Here is a 24,156-nt window from a genome sequence, read left to right on the forward strand (position 1 = left end):
ATTTGATTTGAATTCTGTAATGAATGTATTGTAATGTTTTATTTAAAAATCCGGACCCTAGGAGGAGTAGCTGCTGCCAAGGCAGCATAAGTCACCATAATGAATACAAATACAAAAAACAAACAGCTTTCTCTTGTAATAGTTCAATGTTGGCAATCCTCAATGCAGAAATCTTTTACTTAGGAGAATCAAATCGCTAATAGCCTCAAATTAGTACTTGTGGACCTCAATGAGAATTAACAAAAAACATAATGAAAGAATATGAGCTTTTCCAAAGGAGCCACCTGGTCCATTCAGAACAATATGTACTTTCTAATGAAAAGCACTGTATGATGTTCCATTCAAAAAGCATGAATAGCTTTTCAGATGAACAAGACTGGAGAGGAGCACATTCCCCATCCCCACCCTCATAATCATAGCTTTGCCCCATTAAAAAAATACTTGTTTATTTTGGACATTTGGTTTTGATGCTTACAGGTTTTGCAGCATTGCTGAAAGTTACCCAAGCGTAGCTTAGAGCAGGGTTATTCAACTCTTACCCTAGAAGATCTGGAGCCTGCTGGTTTTCTGTTCTACCTGATAATTAATTGCACACACCTGGTGTCCAAGGTCTAAATCAGTCCATGATTAGAGGGGAACAATGAAAAGATGCAATGGAGCAGGCTTTCAAAGCCAGTTGAATTTGAATGGCTTAGAGTATCTTTAGGGCTTAGAGTATCTTTAGTATAATTGCTATCCCTCCCTCCCTGTCACTCTCTCTCTATCATTTTTAAGGTCAGAGTGGGTTGATGTTCGCTGTTTGTCAACACGCTTTAATTTAATTTCAGTGGCCTTCACACAGGTGTGATGGAGGTCCCTGTCAAGTCCCTACACTTTCCGCTTGTTCATGAGTGACACAGCGTATTGACAGATGGCTACTGAACCCAATGGGCACACACTGGTTGAATCAATGTTGTTTCCACATCGTTTCAATTAAATGATGTTGAACCAACGTGGAATAGATGTTGAATTGATATCTGTGCCCAGTGGCTAAGTACTTAGCAGTTATTTTCAAGCCCACACAGCTGATGGGGAAATGGAATAAGATGTTGTGTCCTCTCGGCGAAAACAGTAACAGACAGACATAATTCATGTACACTTTGTGCCACACAATGTTTACTCATTGCAACACTCATTACAACACACATTTAAAGTGTTCCCATGATCTTATGTGATTTCTTAACATACAGTAATTTATCTTAATTAAGTCTTAATTAACCACGCATGGGCCGCATGAAATGGAATCTAAAATTATTACTTTTGGCCAATTGGGTTGGAATAGGAGATCCCTGCTATAGGGTGTCCTCTCACATTCGCTCTGTGAATTGAACTGAACTGAAATGTGGATTTGAGACCTTATGAACGCACTAGGCTTCAAAGGATGCAGACAGACAGTATAATTGCTCCATTTTACTCCCTGACCTCCGTAAACCACCTTCAGACCTTCAGGGTGTCTTGTCAGGTCTAAGCAGACAGCCCCAGGGACAAAAAAACAGACATTTTAGGCTGTATTTAGACAGGCAGCCCACTTTTATTTTCTCACTAATTGGTCTGTTTATCAATCAGTTCAATCTTCAAGTTGTTCACTTGCTCTGTGTGCAGTATTTAAAATTCAATTACACGCATCTACCCCCATGAATAGGGCTATTTGTCAATTTCTACCATTTCTACCTATACGTACACTACAGTATTAAGGTTATCGATCAATCAATCAAATGTATTTTTAAAGCCCGTTTTACATCAGCCTATGTCACAAAGTGCTGGTTATTGAGGGACCAATCATACAGCTCTAATATAACTGTCTGACACTCCTTGTTGTAGCAAATAAGTTGCTCTCTCCAGTGTTGTGGTTGTGTAAGCCATGCTTGTCTGACCACAATCCTTGTAATGCTTTTGGGCCAGCCTGCACATATTGTTCTTTTAAGCCCTTAAAGCTAGAATCCATAGTTGAAACAATAACAAAGCCCTCACCCCTCCTCTGTTTTTGTAAAAGCTGAGGAATGGGCCTAGAGAAATGTATCCACTCTCAAATTCATAGACAGATCTACAGATGCAACAACCATCCATGTTATATCAACATTATAGTTTTATTATAGTTTTAACCATGTTTTGAAGCAATACAGTGTTGGTTTACATTTACTTTGTTTACACACATTGGGGTAAAAAAAAGCTTCTATTCTGGGTTCTGATGGGGTACAACAGTTGAACTGACTCATGCGGCATTTATAAGTCATATTCTTCAAGAATCAATGGGTACATATAAATAATTGTGAAGTACAAAAATGGAGGTAGCAACTAAGGATTCTAGCTTTAACCAACTAACCAAGTTGAATTGATCAATTATAACGTAGGAAGGAACGGTTCATCCTAAATCAGTTGTGATGGCCAGAGGGTAGACTAAACCAGATAATGCCAGTGCACACAGACACCGCTCCCTACCTCTTGCTTTTCTGGCGACCCCTCCTGCTGTCTATGGATTGCCCTTGCCTTGACTTGTTTGGACATGTGTAAAGTATGTCCTCATCCTTGTTCAACAGAAAGGTGATTTCAGGAAAGTGTGCCACTCCTAGGTGTAATTGTTTTTCAGATCAACAAGGACTCCTAAGCCCGGAGGCGCTTTCACAAAACCATGTCGAAGAAGATTATGCCATGGCCTAATCATTTTCGTTGTTCCTCTCTCCTCGGCTTTAACACTATAAGTGCACACTATAAGTGCACGGTCGTCAGATGTGGCAGGGATTGCAAACTATTACGGACAACAAAGGGAAACCCAGCCGCGAGCTGCCAAGTGACACGACCCTACCAGAAGAGCTATGTGCTTTTTATGCTCACTTCAAGGCAAATAACACTGAAGCATGCATGAGAGCACCAGCTGTTCTGGACGACTGTGTGATCATGTTCTCGATAGCCGATGTGAGTAAGTATTCACAAGGCTCCAGGACCAGACGAATTACCAGGATGTGTACTCAGAGCATGCACGGACCAACTGGCAAGTGTCTTCACTGACATTTTCAACCTCTCCCTGACAGAGTCTGTAATACCTACATGTTTCAAGCAGACCACCATAGTCACTTGTGCCCAATAACGCCAAGGTAACCTGCCTAAATGACTACCGCCCCGTAGCACTCATGTCTGTAGCCATGAAGTGCTTTGAAAGGCTGGTCATGGCTCACATCAACATCATCATTCGAGAAACCCTAGACCCACTCCAATTCACATAACGCCCCTACAGATCCACAGATGATGCAATCTCAATTGCACTCTACACTGCCCTTTCCCACCTGGACAAAAGGAACATAAATTATTGTTTATCTAACTGCACTGTCCAATACAGTAGCTATTACAGTGAAAGAATACCATGCTATTGTTTGAGGAGAGTGCACAATTTTGAACACGAAAAGTTATTAATAAACAAATTAGGCACATTTGGGCAGTCTTGATTCAACATTTTGAAATGCAATGGTTCATTGGATCAGAAATCCAAGATGGCGTAGCAGTCAGATGTCGTTTGTCCTTGTCTTCTCTTGTCCCATGTAAAATATATTTTTATATATTTTTCTTCGCATATCTTTTTATATTTTTTTTCTAAAACTCAACTTCAACTTCAGAACTTCACTCTCCTGCAAACCGCCTCACCCACTGTGGTGCGGATCTGTTTTTTTTTCTAAAGTATTATTCACCTCGAATCCGGAATCCCCCCCAACAGAAGCTAGCCAGCTCACTAGCTACTAGCTAGTGGTCCGCTAACCACTGCTAGCGGTCATCAGCTAACCTTTAGCCTGGAAAGCTCTCACCAGTTTCTACAACGCGACTCAAACCAGAGCATACCGGACCTATTTTCTCTCCATATCCCAGGAATCCTACCACAAGCTATGAACATTTTCACCTGGATCCTCACAGCTAGCTAGCTGCTATCTGAGTACTGGCTAATGTCGGTCCAGGAGCAAGCACTAATTAGCCTGAAGCTAGCCCATGCTAGGCCCTTTCTCCCAGCTAGCTAAAGACGCCCATCAGCCACTCCTGGGCTACAATACCCAGACCCCTTCTACTGCCAGTAAGGGGCATGGAAACCCGCCGATCCTTTACAACTGGACTATGACGTAATCTGCTCGAGGGGGTACTCAACTGGCCTCTACATCGCAACCATCCCTGAATGACCATCTGCTAGCCGCGGCCTGCTAGCTGCTAGCTGTCTAGAGCATATTGGACTGTTATCCATCGGTCAATTTCTTTGGCCACTATACCTATTTTGCCAATTGGACTTGGACTCCCCTGCTACTCGGAACCCTACTAATCCATCAAGACTGGTCTATCGACGTCACCGTATGCGGATTCCAAAACAGACTTTCGTCCGTCGAGACGTCCCTCTAAGGCCCATCTGCTAGCTTATTAGCCTCGGTCTGCTAGCTTGCTAGCCCCGGCCTGCTAGCTGTCTGGATCGCCGTATCTCCAACCAGCCCAACCACTCACTGGACCCCTATTGATCACCCGGCTACGCATGCCTCTCCCTAATATCAATATGCCTTGTCCATTACTGTCCTGGTTAGTGATTATTGTCTTATTTCACTGTAGAGCCTCTAGCCCTGCTCAATATGCCTTAACCTACCATTTACCTCCAATGCACCCACATCCTCCCATACCTCTGTCTCTACATTATGCCTTGAATCTATTCTCTCATGTCCAGAAACCTGCTCCTTTTACGCTTTGCTCTGAACACACTAAACGACCAGTCCTGATATGCTTTAGCTACTCCTACTCCTCCTCTGTTCCTCTGGTGATGTAGAGGTTAATCAAGGCCCTGCAGTGCCTAGCTCCACTCCTACTCCCCAGGTGCTCTCATTTGTTGACTTCTGTAACTGTAAAAGCCTTGGTTTCATGCATGTTAACATTAGAAGCCTCCTCCCTAAGTTTGTTTAATTCACTGCTTTAGCACACTCTGCCAACCTGGATGTCCTAGCCATGTCTGAATCGTGGCTTAGGAAGTCCACCAAAAACACTGACATTTCCATCCCTAACTATAACATTTTCCGACAAGATAGAACTGCCAAAGGGGGCGGTGTTGCAATCTACTGCAGAGATAGCCTGCAGAGTTATGTCTTACTATCCAGGTCTGTACACAAACAATTCGAACATCTACTTTTAAAAATCCATCTTTCCAGAAACAAGTCTCTTACTGTTGCCGCTTGCTATAGACCACCCTCTGCCCCCAGCTGTGCCCTGGACACCATAGGTGAATTGATTGCCCCTGTCATGTCTTTGGCTATGCCGGATTAAGGGATATGACATGCTATTCTATAAAAAATCTCTGTAATTAATATTAGTAATTAACCAGAAAGTCGGGGCACCACGAACAAATGTTTAATGAGCTGTTATCTTCCGAATAAACTCTCAAAGACCTAATAATCTTTTACATCTGTCACGATCGTCGTAAGAAGCGGACCAAAGCTCGGCGTGGTTGGAATACATTCTTCTAATTTAATGAAGAACACAAAGAATACTTAAGCAAAAAACAACAATACGAATAAGACGAGCGTGACCGCTATATAAACACTGTGCTAACATGCAACATAACATAGACAATCACCCACAATGACAAAACAGGTCCCTGTCTACCTGATTGAGAACCATATCAGGCCAAACACAGAAAGAGACAAACTAGACCTACAACATAGAATGCCCACTCAGATCACACCCTGACCAAACCAAACCTATAAACATACAAAGCAAACTATGGTCAGGGCGTGACCCTACTAAAGGGCCCCACTGGACTGAGGGGCAGCTCCAGACTGAGGGGCAGCTCAGGACTGAGGGGCAGCTCCGGACTGAGGGGCAGCTCCGGACTGAGGGGCAGCTCAGGACTGAGGGGTAGCTCGGGACTGAAGGGGAGCTCAGGACTGAAGAGGAGCTCAGGACTGAAGGGGAGCTCAGGACTGAAGAGGAGCTCAGGACTGAGGGGTAGCTCGGGACTGAAGGGGAGCTCAGGACTGAAGAGGAGCTCAGGACTGAAGGGGAGCTCAGGACTGAAGAGGAGCTCAGGACTGAGGGGTAGCTCAGGACTGAAGGGTAGCTCAGGACTGAAGGGTAGCTCAGGACTGAGGGGCAGCTCCGGACAGAAGGGCAGCTCCGGACTGGCTGACGGCTCTGGCAGCTCCTGACTGGCTGACGGCTCTGGCAGCACCTGGCTGGTTGACGGCTCTGGCAGCTCCTGGCTGGCTGACGGCTCTGGCAGCTCCTGGCTGGCTGGCGGCTCTGGCAGCTCCTGGCTAACTGACAGCTCAGGACATACTGGCGGCGCTGACGGCTCAGGACATACTGGCGGCTCTGGCAGCTCAGGACATACTGGCGGCTCTGGCAGCTCAGGACAGACTGGCGGCTCTAGCAGCTCAGGACAGACAGGAGACTCTAGCAGCTCAGAACAGACGGGAGACTCTAGCAGCTCAGACCAGATGGGAGATTCTAGCAGCTCAGGACAGACGGGAGACTCTAGCAGCTCAGGACAGACGGGTGACTCTAGCATCTCAGGACAGACAGGAGACTCTGGCGGCTCAGGACAGACGAGGCACACTGTAGGCCTGGTGCGTGGTGCCGGCACTGGTGGTACCGGGCTGGGGACATGCACCTCATGGCAAGTGCGAGGAGCAGGAACAGGGAGTACTGGGCTCTGAAGGCACACTGGTGGCCTGGCCACAACTTGTTGTGTTTGGAGGACAAAGAATGCTGAGTTGCATCCAAAGAACACCATACCTACTGTGAAGCATGGGGGTGGAAACATCATGCTTTGAGGCTGTTTTTCTGCAAAGGGACCAGGACGACTGATCCGTGTAAAGGAAAGAATGAATGGGGCCATGTATTGTGAGATTTTGAGTGAAAACCTCCTTCCATCAGCAAGGGCATTGAAGATGAAACGTGGCTGGGTCTTTCAGCATGACAAGGATCCCAAACACACCGCCAGGAGTGGCTTCGTAAGAAGCATTTCAAGGTTCTGGAGTGGCCTAGCCAGTCTCCAGATCTCAACCCCATAGAAAATATTTGGAGGGAGTTGAAAGTCCGTGTTGCCCAGCAACAGCCCCAAAACATCACTGCTCTAGAAGAGATCTGCATGGAGGAATGGGCCAAAATACCAGCAACGGTGTGTGAAAACCTTGTGAAGACTTACAGAAAACGTTTGACCTCTGTCATTGCCAACAAAGGGTATATAACAAAGTGTTGAGATCAACTTTTGTTATTGACCAAATACTTATTTTCCACCATAATTTGCAAATAAATTCATTAAAAATCCTACAATGTGAAGGGTAGCTCAGGACTGAGGGGCAGCTCTGGACAGACGGCTCTGGCAGCACCTGACAGCCAAGTGCTCAGCATATGTGGGAAATCCTTTAAGACTGTTGGAAAAGCATTCCAGGTGAAGCTAGTTGAAAGAATGCCAGGAGTGTGCAAAGCTATCATCAAGGCAAAGTGTGGCTACTTTGAAGAATGTAAAATCTCAAATATATTTTGATATATTTCACACTTTTTTGGTTACTACATGATTCCATATGTGTTTTTTCATAGTTTTGATGTCTTCACTTTTATTCTAGAATGTAGAAAACAATAAAAATGCAGAAAAACCCTTGAATGAGTAGGTGTACCCAAACTTTTGACTGTTACCAGACAGACAGACAGACAGACAGACAGACAGACAGACAGACAGACAGACAGACAGACAGACAGACAGACAGACAGACAGACAGACAGACAGACAGATAGATAGATAGATAGATAGATAGATAGATAGATAGATAGATAGATAGATAGATAGATAGATAGATAGATAGATAGATAGATAGATAGATAGATAGATAGATAGATAGATAGATAGATAGACATGTCTAAAACAGCATGTACAGCAGAAGGCACATTTATGGTCTAATGGTTTTCCGTCCTTCAACTCAACAACCTTTTAACACTTTTCCCCATGTCAATTCAACATCACCTGACGCTTTGGGCGTTTCTGTCTGTATAGTGGACTGGAATATGATCTCTATCTACGGAATGACTAGTATGTCTGCCACCTACAACCACAGAAATGGTTGGATCTCACCTGTCTGAATACCTGTCGTGGTTATCATTTATGTCTAAGGTGTGGCAGGGAGAGTAGATAAAAGCATGTACTATCTGTGATTCAGTAGAGTCATCTGATGAGTGTGTTCACCTGTAGTAGGATTATAAGGGGTTTAAGGTTCACGGCTGTCACTCTACAGTATATACAAACTATCTGATGTTCAGGGAAATAATCTGATAAAAGGGCTTTCGCACAGGATTAGAATGGGTGTTGGAATTAAGGGGCGTTGCTCCATGCAGGTGGTCTAAAAAGCACACTCCCTTGGTGACAGGAGAGATGGACCCAATACAGTAGGCCTTACTCTAGCCTTTTGAACTCTCTGAACTCTCTGATTTATCGACTAAGTGACTGAAGCTCAACGGTTCATGATGAATTAAGATTGAAAGTTCACACAAATTAGTTTGCAAAGGTTTGTGGCCCACCAAGTGAAGAAAACAGATGTTTTCTAACCAGGACACAGTCAGCAGCCGTGAAACGCTGCTCCAAATGGTTGTCCTGAAAATTCATTACCAGTTCGAAAAGACATCCATTTTCATAATGTGGTATAGCTTCGAAAGTAAGCTATAAAAACAACATATTTTACAGCAGAGCCCTGTGGAGCATTGCAGGAGAACATAGAAAGGTTTTAAATTAGCCATTTGGAAGCTGGGGATAATTCGGTGGCCATGGTAATATGGTAGGCCAGTTTAGGAATTTGGCCCAGACAGACATTACTACCCCTACTCTTAAAGAGTGTGTTTATAAAGTATTGTTAATGTATGTACGTCCCAAACCGTCTTCAACGGTGTAATAATGGTTTACTGGTTTACCATGGCATGTCAGGTATGTGGAAGCCAAAACGTGACCAGTTACTGAGATAATGCTAAAGAGTTTAACTGCAGTTAATCCTTTGAACTGGTTTGGATTAATACCATAATAACCTACAAATCAGGGCTCTAGTCTCAGAGGTTGCATAATGATATCATGCTCAGACAAAACCCTCATGGCTTTAACACAGTACTGTGTGCTACAGTGTGTTTCAAATGATACCTGCAGGTCCCACTGTTGATTTAATAAAGCTTAAATGCCTAAAGGAATATGTAAAAAAAAAAAAAAAAAAAACATGAAAACATGTAGAGCAATGAATTTACTATAAGAGGAGCAACGGGTTAAAGACTATGAACTTTAAGGTCTTCAGTAGCACTGTCAAGATCAAGATCAACACTCGATCAGGTTTTTACTTGTTTGTCCCTGCATATGTCGTGCGACGAAACTGCTTCCTTGGCTTGTGGGAGCAACGCAATGCGGTGTCCTGACTGGAACAGGCTAGGCCGCATTCCCCTTGCGCATTCACTCATCGGTTGTCCCAGGCACAGACACAGAAGAGCTTGCTGCCTGTATTGTTTTCATCCTGTTAACGACAGCACTATCAATCGCCCACCATCATAGACAGAAAACCATCAACGCCCTCTATACCAGGGGGATAGGCTGCGGGCCAGCGCTGCGTGGGCGGGTGTGTGTGTGATGGTAAGAGCCCTAACAGCCACCTGCTCTAGTTGTCCCTTTGACATGCTTGTTAGGTATCACCTGGTTTCATATTTTGGTCTGGTGTATGTGTGGGTCTAACGTTTCTCACCTCTCTCTCGACCCTGTCCGGATGGACTGTCCTAGGACACTCTACTCGTATGCACTTATTATGGACCAAAGCCAAAACCACAGCACTGGCATGCTCTGAGGGAAACACTTCAATTTGAACCAAAAAATGTGATCACATTACTCCAGTGCTAGCCTCCCTACACTGGCTTCCTGTTAAGGCAAGGGCTGATTTGAAGGTTTTACTGCTACCCTACAAAGCATTACATGGGCTTGCTCCTACCTATCTTTCCAATTTGGTCCTGCCGTACATACCTACACGTACGCTACGGTCGCAATACACAGGTCTCCTAACTGTCCATAGAATTTCTAAGCAAACAGCTGGAGGCAGGGCTTTCTCCTATAGAGCTCCATTTTTATGGAATGGTCTGCCTACCCATGTGAGAGACGCAGACTCAGTCTCAACCTTTAAGTCTTTAATGAAGACTCATCTCTTCAGTAGGTCATATGATTGAGTGTAGTCTGGCCCAAGAGTGTGAAGGTGAACGGAAAGGCTCCGGAGCAACGAACCACCCTTGCTGTCTCTGCCTGGCCGTTTCCCTTCTTTCCACTGGGATTATCTGCCTCTAACCCTATTACATGGGCTGTGTCACTGGCTTATTGGTGCTCTTCCATGTCTTCCCTAAGAGGGGTGCGCCACTTGAGTGGGTTTAGTCGCTGACGTGGTCTTCCTGTCTGGGTTGGCGCCCCCCCCCCCTTGGGCTGTGTCGTGGCGGAGATCTTTGTGGGCTATACTCGACCTTGTCTCAGGATGGTAAGTTGGTGGTTGAAGATATCCCTCTAGTGGTGTGGGGACTGTGCTTTGGCAAAGTGGGTGGGGTTATATCCTGCCTGTTTGGCCCTGTCTGGGGGTATCATCGGATGTGGCCACAGTGTCTCCCGACCCCTCCTGTCTCAGCCTCCAGTATTTATGCTGCAGTAGTTTATGTGTCGGGGGCGAGGGACAGTCAGTTATATCTGGAGTATTTATCCTGTCTTATCCGGTGTCCTGTGTGAATTTAAGTATGCTCTCTCTAATTCTCTCTTTCTCTCTTCCTTTCTTTCTCTCTCTCGGAGGACCTGAGCCCTAGGACCATGCCTCAGGACTACCTGGCATGATGACTCCTTGCTGTCCCCAATCCACCTGGCTGTGCTGCTGCTCCAGTTTCAACTGTTCTGCCTGCGGCTATGGAACACTGACCTGTTCACCAGACGTTCTACCTGTCCCAGACCTGCTGTTTTCAACTCTCTAGAGACAGCAGGAGCGGTAGAGATACTCTCAATGATCGGCTATGAAAAGCCAACTGACATTTACTCCTGAGGTGCTGACTTGTTGCACCCTCGACAACTACTGTGATTATTATTATTTGACTATGCTGGTCATTTATGAACATTTGAAGAGGACTAGCCACCCCTCATAGCCTGGTTCCTCTCTAGGTTTCTTCCTAGGTTTTTGCCTTTCTAGGGAGTTTTCCCTAGCCACCGTGCTTCTACACCTGCATTGCTTGCTGTTTGGGGTTTTAGGCTGGGTTTCCTCTACAGCACTTTGATACATCAGCTGATGTAAGAAGGGCTATGTAAATAAATTTGATTTGATTTGATTTGATTCAAGGAGAGAACATTATTTTTGCCCATGAAGTGTTTCCATGGTGATATTGTACTATAGACTCTAGACAGACGCAGTGTTTGTAGCAGGTTTATGTGTGACCTCATATTAATGATCCCTAGATCCTGCCTGTGAATGGTAGAATGCAGGCGCGGCTGTTTACACAGAAAGGAAGAGAAATCCTTAATTGATCCAACAAGTAAATCCCACAGTCATCTGCTGCCTCACATAATGAAGTAGATTGGGAGTGCAAATGACTGGAAAGGACTTGAAAGTGCCTACTCCAAGAGAGAGAGAGAGAGCGAGAGAGAGAGACGAATAGAGATGACTATAAGTTGTGTTCCCTTGACTCAAATTCCAAACACCATGCCAGAGTGGCTTAAACAGGATGTTTTATTGTGCTTTTTCCGTCAGACGTTCACTGGCTTCTTTAGATGCCGCACCCACACCTTAACTACCTTAGCCATGTGTCTTATCTTATTACCTCACCTGACTTAAAGCTTGTATGACGTATGTGCTGGTGCCAAAATGTCTAAGATCTTGGTTAGATTAATTGATAATGGAAATAACACCCTCACATTACTTGAGGTAAGTCATAGAAAAAAAGTCAGCGAAAGACTGAAAGAAAGCGTGGTGGTTGCCATGACGACTCAACACACATTTGGTATCTCCTGTACAAGTCGAACATTGTTGTCAACTTCAAGAGGATGAAAAAGTTGTGACCTGCGAGAATGTCTGGTAAATGATCTCACTTGCCCCCCAGACTGACAAACACACACACACACACACACACACAAAACAGGCCAATGAGAGGGTAGTGGTAGGCAAGGGAGGAATTGAGCAACCCATGTGACACAGCACAAAGTTCAGTGTTTATTACAGGCTGTTGATCTGATGAGTCAGTGGATAGACATTCGTTTCTCACTATTAATTATTGGTAGATACTAGATATGTTGTTTACACACACACACACACAAGTGCAAACAAACACACACATAGGCAAACAGACACAAACACAGACACACTCACACACACAGAGAGTGTTGTCGCAGTGGGTGCCTGAACTTTCCCTCCACACAGGGCTCAGTAATCCTGGATCAGAGAACACAAAGGGCCCCAGAGCGCTGGTGATGTAAGCAACAGTGTGTCCAGCAAGTGAGCGCTTTGCTTTACCCCAGCACTCACCCCTACAGCACTGCTGCAGGCTGTGTTCGTGGGGGAAAGAACAGGGACAGTACCACTGGCCCTGTCATGGCTGACCCCATGATAGCTGGCACATAGTTGGTGCGAGAGCAATAGCGAGACAAGCCCTAACCCTACCATTCCTATCTGATCTGTCACAGACAGGGGACCGTCTCTGACCTGGGACCCAGTGGGAAAGTGAAAGTTGTTGAAGCAGTGGAGAAGAATGTGGTCCAGCTCCGTCTGGGAGGGGAGGATCAGGAGCAGCTCGCTGCAGTGACCAGGGACTACTGAGACTGGTGCTTATCTTACCACTGCCAACACACGGTGCTGCCTAGCCTAGAGAGAGGGGGGGAGGTAGAGAGAAAGGGACGCCATATTGCCTCACGGGTGAGTATTGCTGGGTAAATATTTACCCAGTAACCACCTCATGGGTCTGTAATCTCACCAGTATCGGTGGCAGGCAAGGTACCGCCTGCCAGCGTTGCAAGTGGGTAGAAGTGACTGTGGTGTGGACATATGCTGCAATAGTAGTGAAAGAGTTTTTGGATAGCATAAGTAGTTACCGTACGTTTGGGTTGACACTTTTTATCAGACACTCTCCTGAGTTGGCGAGCCTGTAAGTGTTTGATAGCACCCCTGAGAGGATTCTGTGTTTTTCTTTGGGGTGTACACTGCATAGGAGCACCATGGATTTGCTGCAGGACTCTCGGTGGACAATGCAGGGCCTCAACAGCCGTCTGAAGGGCTTCCTGGAGCAGGTAAACAAGCTGCAAGAGGCAAACTGGCATCTGGAGGGCCAGATTGCATACTGGGGCCTAAAGAACGCCCCGCACCTCCAGGAATGGACCCAGCAGGAAAGGACTGTGGATGATCTCCGTGCCCAGGTGAGACTGGCATCTATTACCTTTTTAACTGGTCCAAACATTGAGCCCTGAGGGACCCCAACTCATTAAACAGTGTTTTTTCTTATGTCCACTGACAGTAACTTTGTTTGCCAGTGATTATGCTGAGGTACTGTAATGCCTAGATTTGTTTGAGCAGCTGTGTTCTAGCCATACAGTAGCTATTAGGACTGACTTGGACTAACTTGTATTGTATATTCTCCGTATAATTTTTTTACCAGAGTAGAGCAAAGCAGATGATATGTGTTTTCTTGTGTGCAGGGTTTGGCTTTGAGACAGATACAGCACTAACTGAGCAAACCAGTTATTAACGATTTTCAGTCCTAGCGATGATTACACTTAATAGCAGTCGAATTAAAACAGACATTTGACAAAGTGGTTCCTACCAAGACAATGTCAACTGTTCCTGAGGGTGAGAAGTAGTGTCATACTGTATGTCAGGACATTTGGAAACAAGCCATCACTCCATTGTCACACTCAAGAATGTGGATCCTTTTATTCCTTTAAAGGCCACTGCCCTAGTAGACCATTAACACGGGCTGCTGTAATTGTCAGCTTACTCGCATGAGCTGATTGGAGGTTTTGCAACCGCTCCTTGATTTATGGTCTCAGAATGTGAATGGAGACAAAGGCAAAGAACGCAACAAGATCTGACCTATTAGTATTAAAGCCAACGGGTGGGTTGACTTTTATGCCCAATTTCACTTTCAGCGAGAGTGTTGCGTAAAATATGAGCGATTGCCAATCTATTGATCAATATAAAGATCCATCATGCATAGCAGCACTGATACGATATCTGCAGACTTGCCCATGTGAGAACCTGTCATGTACAAATGTACATATGTGGGACATTTCCTCACACTTTCACCTGAACTAATACCTGGAATGTTGACTTCTATGGAACCCAGGACTCCCTGTAAAACAGTGGCAATAGTTACTGAGTAGACTATCCTGGCTAAATAAATCAAATCAAATGAAAAATGTATGACTTGACATATACGCATAATTGATAACGTTCTTCAAATCTTCCTTTGACATGAATTCGTGATTTGTTGTAACAATTGTCTTTGTTATGTGCATCTTCCTCAAGGCCGGTTTCAGTCCTAGACTGCTGTTATTGTTGTGGGTTTAGGTTTTAAGACCTGGCGCCAACCTCATTCTATTGAGAAGCGTTGAATAACAAGCCATAATAAGGAATTCCTGGTAGCCATGTATATGGCTAAGTTGTCATTACTCATTGTGTATTTATTCCCTGTGTTATTATTTTTCTATTTCTCTGTGCGTTGTTGGGAAGGGCCTGAAAGTAAATATTTCACTCTTAGTGTACACCTGTTATTTACAAAACGTGACACATTTCATTTGAAATCAATCAGTTAATGTTCAGTTGGAGAGTGCCCTGTTGGAAGACAAAGTGCTGATATCTGGTTTGTACTCTCTCATGGCTATGAATCAACACAGTCAGAGATGAATAACTGACAGAGCTAAGATACTGGAATGGGTAATTACAATGAAAATATGATGATAATCTTTGAGGCACTTCTGTGAGCAAAAACACAATTGTCCAAGTTATTCCAGGTGTTCCTCCTTCAAAACGGGTGTGTTTGTCTTGAGTAAGCATTGTGATGTTGTGATTGGCAAAGGAAGAGTCAGCATTGAAACTCAAAATGGCCCTAAGTTATACAGTAAACATTTCCATATCAAAGATGCAAGAGATTTTGGATAACATTTGTTTAAGTTTCATGTACTTACATTGCAGTTAACGCCAAACATTTAGGGGTTTTGAGGTCAAGTACTAGAATTACTGTGAGAGGCTCTTTGGCTTTAATATCTGTGCCACAGCTGCTTCAGGCCTTGTCTTAATGAACCCAAATCGTGGGACATCATCATGTAATAAAACTGACTCACTGAGCTGGTGGCAATCTGACAAGTATGAACAGGCAGAATATTATTATGCAGTCTTTTAAATGAATGTGAAGTGGATCTATGGGTATCTGCTAGCATGCTGGTAAATACCCATAGACTTCCAGTCATTGCTCTAAAGCTAGTTAGCTTTGGCTCGCAAAACTACCTCTAACTTCCTTCATACTGGACACAGAGACATAACAATGGTATCCACGATTTCATCTGACTCTGGGGAAGTAGATAAAGGGCCTCATTGCCAACAATCCCGAAGTATCCCGAACTTCCGTATTCTATCTTATCTCTGTTCCAACTTCCTTTCTTTGATGATATTTCAAAGGCTTCTATCTTCATGCTTGTGCTAGTGTATTAGCCTTGTCCCCATGCTCTATGTGCTATAGCCAACTCATCCATTGGTCAATGTCATGCCACACAGTATGAGACGAGGCTAGTGTAATTCAAGGAAGCAAAACCTTTATTACAGTTGTTCTATTGTGATAAGACTCACCCACATGTTTTCACATTTTGAGAAAGACCCCGTTTGATACAGAACGTCCAGTGTACTGAGGTGTATTCGTATGTGATTTCATGTTTCATCGTGTTTTTTTCGACCTATTGGGTCAATGACATGACATGGATCAACCAGATTGAACACATTCTGAAATCGATCATGTCTTTCACGCATCGTATTCACTTCCTTGTTATTTTGTCTTGTGTGTGTTGACTGTGTTTTGGTTCTGTAGGTTGGTAAACTGCTGATGGAGAATGCAGAGCTGGTGCTGCAGTCTGACCACATGATGTCCAGGGCTTCTACCATCCAGGCCAGGTCAGTAGTGATTGGGACATTCTAGGTGAGGCCTAGAATACTACAGTATACTAATACAGTAACACATACCCTCATAGTATTTATTTTCATCATGTCTAAAGAAAACACAGATATACCATAGCAGTTGTGAATGCCTTCTGGAAACAGAAGCAAATATCCATCAAATCCTACACCTACTGTTAGTATAATACTAACAACCAATTTCAGTCTTTAACACTTTAAATACACCTCTTGAATAACAATCAGATATCTTATTTTCCCCTGAAGAGATACTTTATCTCTTATTTACTGTAGCAGCAGTATAGCCCACACTTTGTTATAACTCTGCTAGTTCCCACTCCTGTTCAACAACCTGCATACAAATCGCAGCCTGGCTGTGTTGTGCCTGGTCGGCACTTTCCCATCTGTATTGATGCAGATTGACACACCGGCCCCTCTGCTACTGCCAGAGATCTGCGTCCCAAATGGCACCCTAATTCTTATTTAGAGCACTACTTTTGACCAGGAATGAACAGGGTACCCATAGGGTGTGGTCAATATTAGTGCACTAAATAGGGAATAGGGTCCCATTTGGGACCCAGACGGAGATCCATTAACCCCTGAAGGGCAAGGGAGGGCAACAACATGCAGGCAGCTATGAGCTATGAATACACACCTCCTCTATTTATATACGGCGTCCTACTGGCCTTACCTGGGTCACTGTCACGATGTTGTCTGCAACTCTGTGTCACAAGGTTTATATTGTATTTAAAAAATATGTAGATATTATTTGTGTACTTTTTGACATTTTACTGCATTGTTAGGAGCTAGTAACATAAGCATTTTGCTATAACATCTGCTAAACTGTGTACGCAACCAATACACTTTGATTTGATGTCTGTGACTGTGACTTTAGCATCTGTTGGGAAGTGAGGACTATTGCAACTACTGAATGACTGTTGCAAGATGTTTTTCCCACTGTATGATAAGGTCTTTTACATGATTAGGTTAGATCTGATGAAGGGTCACTAAAACACATGGGAGCATAGATTGCAGTGTGCAGTCTATTTACCTTGACCTGAAAACACTTGTATATCTTAACACTTTTTACTAGAGTGGACTATATCAGGGTCACACAGAGTGATTCTTGGTCGTCTTAAATCTCCTTTGAAACAAAAGTATACACCTCACACACATGGTTATAGGCTTAAGAAAAAAGAAAACACCTGTACCATGTCAGATATATGAAATGTATTCAATTTTGAGTTTGCATCCCACTATTACACATTATGTGCATCACAGAAGACTGAAATATAACAAAACCGTTTGACATACTGTAGAAACACTGGATTTTCGTCAGTTAAAAAAAAATGTGCTTGATTTTGAAAAATATGAATAACATTTCAGCCATGAGACCAACGAGCGTGCTTTGAGTCAGTGACTGAAGGAAAGGGCTCGGCACCTGCTTAGATACACTGGATGTGCGGCTGAAACATTTCCATATACTGTATCACAGTGTTTACCTACACCACATGCACAGTACGTGTAGCTCTTTCACCACCCATGTAAAGTACCCTGACGAGTTGACACAGAGTAGGGAACATTCAGTAGCTGTACATTGAAAAACACTTCCCTATGTTACCATCACCACCTCTTGGTAAAGTGTAGGCCTATAGTTGCGTTGCATAGACCACTGTGGTCAAGGCTAATTACTAGTCAATATCGCCGACTGAAACATGGTAACAGGAACGACCTGTCCAGTAAGAAACACACCTTTTTTTTCTTCAGTTTTCCCATTTCAAAAAGTTTTAAAACATTTTCTATTGAGTGCTCTAATGAACACAACCCAGTTAATAGGATAAGATGTGTTCTGTGTCCTGTCATAGATGTGAGTTGGAAGAGTGGCAGACCAAGTGTCTGGAGCAACAGGTGGCTCTGCTGAGGGAGAACAAGGCGAGGGTGGAGCTTACCAATGTGCAGCTGGAGGCGGAACTACACAACTCCATGACAGAGCTGCAGGACATGCACCAGGACTATGTGGTACGGTCTTGTGCCAGTGTCCGTGCGGTTCCATACACCTGCATTCGTTCAGTAAAGACATCCGTAAAAAGGTTGAATAAATGTGGCCATAGATGTGTTACTCATTTTAAGATTGAATGTTACATTAGTTTGTAAGATAGCCTTAGGCTATTTACTGTGAAAGTAATATTGAATTGTGTTTGGTTGACAATGCAACAAAATATCAACATTTAAAGGAGATGTATCTACTGCTTGGATAGTTCCATCTGAGCCACTGGCTTAATCCCATTCTTCAACTTGAGTTGGGGACATGAATCCAACATCATTTGTTAACATGTTGCCTATTGTATTTCAAAAAATAATATTGAATTGTGTTTGGTTGACAATGCAACATTTAAAGGAGATGTATCTACTGCTTGGACAGTTCAATCTGAGCCACTGGTTTAATCCCATTCTTCAACATGAATCCAACACATAATTTGTTAACATGTCGACAAGCTAATAAGCTATTTATTGTATTTCAAAAGTAATATTGAAATGTGTCTGGCTGTGAACGCAGGACATGCACCAGGACTATGTGGCACGGTCTTGTGCGAGTGTCTGTGTGCATGTTGCAAGGGTCTGTACGGTTCCGTACACCTGCATTCGTTCAGTGAAGACATCAGTTAAAAGGTTGAATAAATACTGTTACATTCATTTGTAAGATAGCCTTGACTTTTGGCTATTTACGGTATTACAAAAGTAATATTGAATTGTTTTTGGTTGACAACGCACCCAAATACCAACATTTAAATGAGATGTATCTAATGCTTGGATAGTTTCATCTGAGCCACTGCTCACTGGCCACACCATGTCATTTAAACATGGATAATTGGATAATATTTGGTTGAGACGTTGATCAGTGAGATTACAACCTATACTCACCCACTCAAAAAGACAGACTAAAGTTAGTTGAATTTCCAATGTGTTATCATTATGCTTTCAACCATATACAGTGGGGCAAAAAAGTATTTAGTCAGCCACCAGTTGTGCAAGTTCTCCCACTTAAAAAGATGAGAGAGGCCTGTAGTTATGACAGACTAATGACTATGACAGACAAAATGAGATTTAAAAAAATACAGAAAATCACATTGTAGGATTTTTTATGAATTTATTTGCAAATTATGGTGGAAAATAAGTATTTGGTCAATAACAAAAGTTTACCTCAATACTTTGTTATATACCCTTTGTTGGCAATGACAGAGGTCAAACGTTTTCTGTAAGTCTTCACAAGGTTTTCACACACTGTTGCTGGTATTTTGGCCCATTCCTCCATGCAGATCTCCTCTAGAGCAGTGATGTTTGGGGCTGTTGCTGGGCAACATGGACTTTCAACTCCCTCCAAATATTTTCTATGGGGTTGAGATCTGGAGACTGGCTAGGCCACTCCAGGACCTTGAAATGCTTCTTACGAAGCCACTCCTTCGTTGCCCGGGCGGTGTGTTTGGGATCGTCATGCTGAAAGACCCGGCCACGTTTCATCTTCAATGCCCTTGCTGATGGAAGGAGGTTTTCACTCAAAATCTCACAATACATGGCCCCATTCATTCTTTCCTTTACACGGATAAGTCGTCCTGGTCCCTTTGCTGAAAAACAGCCCCAAAGCATGATGTTTCCACCCCCATGCTTCACAGTAGGTATGGTGTTCTTTGGTAGCAACTCAGCATTCTTTGTCCTCCAAACACGATGAGTTGAGTTTTTACCAAAAAGTTATATTTTGGTTTCATCTGACCATATGACATTCTCCCAAACTTCTTCTGGATCATCCAAATGCTCTCTAGCAAACTTCAGATGGGCCTGGACATGTACTGGCTTAAGCAGGAGGACACGTCTGGCACTGCAGGATTTGAGTCCCTGGTAGCGTAGTGTGTTACTGATGGTAGGCTTTGTTACTTTGGTCCCAGCTCTCTGCAGGTCATTCACTAGGTCCCGCCGTGTGGTTCTGGGATCTTGCGTGGAGGCTCAGTTTGAGGGAGATTATCAGTGGTCTTGTATGTCTTCCATTTCCTAATAATTGCTCCCACAGTTGATTTCTTCAAACCAAGCTGCTTACCTATAGCAGATTCAGTCTTCCCAGCCTGGTGCAGGTTTACAATTTTGTTTCTTTGACAGCTCTTTGGTCTTGGCCATAGTGGAGTTTGGAGTGTGACTGTTTGAGGTTGTGGACAGGTGTCTTTTATACTGATAACAAGTTCTAACAGGTGCCATTAATACAGGTAACGATTGGAGGACAGAGGAGCCTCTTAAAGAAGAAGTTACAGGTCTGTGAGAGCCATAAATCTTGCTTGTTTGTAGGTGACCAAATACTTATTTTCCACCATAATTTGCAAATAAATTACTTTAAAGTCCTACAATGTTATTTTCTGGATTTTTTTTCTAATTTTGTCTGTCATAGTTGAAGTGTACCTATGATGAAAATTACAGGCCTCTCTCATCTTTTTAAGTGGGAGAACTTGCACAATTGGTTGCTGACTAAATACTTTTTTGCCCCACTGTAAAAGCACAACCAAATTCAAATGAAAAAACATATCTGTTGGTGATTTAGTTGTCACCAAATATCTATCACTGCGCTTTCAGCCCTTTGAGGTTACATCAAAGTTAAAATGCACACTTTATATAATTACATAAGAAGAAATGTATAGTTACAGTAACCTCAAAATGTGGCCATGGATGTGTTATTTATTTTAAGGTTGAACGTTACATTAGTTTGTAAGATAGCCTTAACTTTAGGCTATTTACTGTAAAAGTAACATTGAATTGTGTTTGGTTGACAATGCAACAAAATATCAACATTTAAAGGAGATGTATCTACTGCTTGGATAGTTCCATCTGAGCCACTGGCTTAATCCCATTCTTCAACTTGAGTCGGGGACATGAATCCAGCATCATTTGTGAACATCTCGCCTATTGTATTTCAAAGATAATATTGACTTGTGTTTGGTTGTTAACGCAACCAAATATCAACATTTGAAGGAGATTTATCTCTTGCTTGGATAGTTCCATCTGTGTCAATGACTTAGTCTGGCTTTAATTGCAGTTTGTCTCCAAATTAATAATTGATATGTTGGATTCATGTCTGCATCTCAACCAAAAATCTAAGTTAAAAAATAGGACTGAATCAAAACAACTTTGATTAATGGGCATTTAAATGTTGGTTTGTTTTGGATTCAGTCCTTTGATTTTTGGTTGAGATGCAGACGTGAATCCAATTTATCAATGATTCATTTGTAGACAAAATGGAATACAAGTCATTGACACAGATGGAACTATCCAAGCAGAAGATACATCTCCTTCAAATGTTGATATTTGGTTGTGTTGACAACCAAAAACACTCCAATATCACTAAATATCATTACATTTGAAATCAACCAGAGCTTGAAGCCATTGGCCTATTTTATTGTCTATTTTTAGTTCTGGTTTGAATTAAAACAATAACTATTGATGAATATCATAGCTAAGCAGGGCTGGGCTTGGGAGACCAAACGGTAGCTTTAGATATATACATTCTCCAGGAGGAGGTGCTTCCCAGCCTATAGTATTTTTTTTCTGATACTGGATATAATGTTGATGATCTGACATTGTTTTAAAGTTACAAATTCAACATGTTTTATGCAAGGTTTGTCTCCATTGGGGTGGCAGGGTAGCCTAGTGGTTAGAGCGTTGGACTAGCAACCAGAAAGTTCCAAGTTCAAATCCCCGAGCTGACAAAGTACAAATCTGTCGTTCTGCCCCTGAAAAGGCAGTTAACCCACTGCTCCTAGGCCGTCATTGAAAATAAAAATTTGTTTTTAACTGACTTGCCTGGTTAAATAAAGGTAAAATAAATTGAAATTTGGTTACCATGGTTACATAATAATTGAAGTTTCACCCTCAAAACAACATATTACGTTGATTTATTTTTTCAAATCCAACGTATTTCCCACGTAGATTCCACATCACAACATGTTGAAAAATGACATTGAAACAACGTTGATTCAACCAGTTTATGCCCAGTGGGAAGTGACTCAGACAGGGGTTATCCAACTCTGAGTCTTGTTCCAATTAGGAGGAAATTTCTTAACTTTTTACTGAGCAGCATCTACTGTGTTTGCACAGTATATTCCACCTTTGATAATTCCCATTTTCTCATTATTTTTCTTACGTTTATGCAGAGGGGAGAGAAAGGTGCAATAAAAAAAGAGAGAGAGAAAGAGAGAACAGAGAAAGAGAGAAGGAAGAGAGAGAGACATTAGAGAGGTGAGAGAAGAGAGAGAGGGAGAAGAGAAAGAGAGAAGAGAGAGAGAAAGCAAGAGAAAGAAAAGAGAACAAGACAGAAGGTGAAACAAGAGAGAAAGAGAGAGAGAAAGACAAGAAAGCTACTGTAAAGAAAGAACAACGTCTCAGAACACCTACTCCCTATTAGCCCATTAACCAGAAGAATGCCTCCTCCTGTTTTCTCACACCTACCCTATTAATCTCAGTGGAAAGGCGTGTTAGGTTTCACACCATCCTTTCCCTTTCAATGCTTTCCTGTCATCCTCCCACCCTTCTCTCTCTCTCTCTCTCTCTCTCTCTCTCTCTCTCTCTCTCTCTCTCTCTTTCTCTTTTACTCACCCCTTTTTATTCCTGCTGACTAATACTCCCCTTCCCTTCCTCCACTCAGGTCTTTACGTGATCCAGCTTCTCTCTCCCACACACACACACATGCACACGCACGCACACACACACACTGTCCCAGACTCACAGGCTCAGGCTCAATAACAGACTCTACCCCTCCCCTGCATTGCGTGTGTCTGCTCTCACACTGTTCTCTCTCTCTCTTGCTCTCTTCCTCTGCCCTCATTCTCTCTCTCTGTTCCCTTTTCTCCTTCTCTCTCAGATCCATCACCTCTCGCTGTCACACACACACTCTTATATACTCTCTTACATTCATATATCTCCCTGTCTCTCTCTCCCTCTTCTCTCTCCCTCTCTCTGGTTGGCTCATTGTGCAGGCAGCCCGTGCTTTGCAGCAGCAGCAGGCCGACTCCTGTGATGCGCTGCTAGTGACGGCCACAGCGTGGGAGGAGGATGGCACAGGGATGGAGCTCTCCCAGCTCCTCGACCGAATCAGGACGCAGTGCGACCGCCTCAGCCTCACCGGCCTAAATCAAGTCCCAGATGACCGACACCCCGGCCTGGCCGCCGGCCCAAATCAAACTCCATGCTCCGCTCCCGGGCCGAGCCGTTTCGGAGCCAGACTCAGACCCCGAGCCCATGGAGGGTCTCTCCCACAGGTACGCAGTGTCCCACTGCCTTCGTCCCTCCCCCTGTCTTTATTTCCTTCCTTCCATCCACCCCTCTCTCTGTCTTTTCTTTCATCCTCCCTTGGCATCCTGCCACCTAGTCACACCCTGATCATAGCTCTATCTCTGCTGTTTCCAGGCAACGCAGCGATATGTGGTAAGAAAGGAAGAGTTGGTTTGTTTTGATTTGTTGTACTGAATTAGTGTCGGAGCTCTGAGATGGTCTGAGGTCTGAGATGGGTTGTTTACCTCTATCCCTCTTTCTCTCTCTCCTTCTCTTTCACTCTCTCCTTCCCTCTTTATCCTCATCACACCCCTACCCACTCAGAAAGGTGCCCCATAGACAATCCATTACCTCCAAAGAAGAGATCAACTTTTACTACGATATTGAAACGCTGCTCCTCTTTAGATATTGATGCATCGTAAACCACAACTGCAGCATTGTAATACATCACTTGTAACGGGCCTCTCTGATCTGCTTACTGCTAAGTGCTTATAAGGCATCAGCTGAGGACAGTATTCTTTTCAGTCTTTGAAATAGGAGCATTAGGATTTCAGTTGAATAGGATAACTTGCAATTGGCATGTAGCATATAGCCACCTTCCATAGCTGTTGGTTTCGACAACATCACATCGGATGGGGACAGTATTTCAGGCTTTGAAATAGTAGCATTTTGATTTCAGAGA

The 24,156-nt window shown here is 43.4% G+C and overlaps 1 protein-coding gene across 2 annotated transcripts in view; it reads left to right on the forward strand.

Annotated features, from left to right (window-relative positions):
• Positions 1-11,916: 11,916 nt before the first annotated feature.
• LOC135538535 (keratin, type I cytoskeletal 18-A-like) overlaps positions 11,917-24,156 on the forward strand; it is a 28,685-nt gene continuing 16,445 nt past the window's right edge. Inside the window, exons 1-5 of one of the 2 annotated variants that reach the window (XM_064964429.1) lie at positions 11,917-12,838; positions 13,222-13,426; positions 16,087-16,169; positions 18,035-18,188; positions 23,180-23,461. In XM_064964429.1, the coding sequence (XP_064820501.1) occupies positions 13,229-13,426; positions 16,087-16,169; positions 18,035-18,188; positions 23,180-23,461 (717 nt within the window). In that variant the 5' untranslated portion in view covers positions 11,917-12,838; positions 13,222-13,228. Of the gene's footprint in view, positions 12,839-12,907; positions 12,930-13,221; positions 13,427-16,086; positions 16,170-18,034; positions 18,189-23,179; positions 23,462-24,156 lie in introns of those variants that run through there. The other variant, XM_064964433.1, reaches the window with a different exon arrangement.

The sequence above is a fragment of the Oncorhynchus masou genome, chromosome 5 (assembly GCF_036934945.1).
Source record: "Oncorhynchus masou masou isolate Uvic2021 chromosome 5, UVic_Omas_1.1, whole genome shotgun sequence".
In the NCBI taxonomy this organism is placed as follows: domain Eukaryota; kingdom Metazoa; phylum Chordata; class Actinopteri; order Salmoniformes; family Salmonidae; genus Oncorhynchus; species Oncorhynchus masou.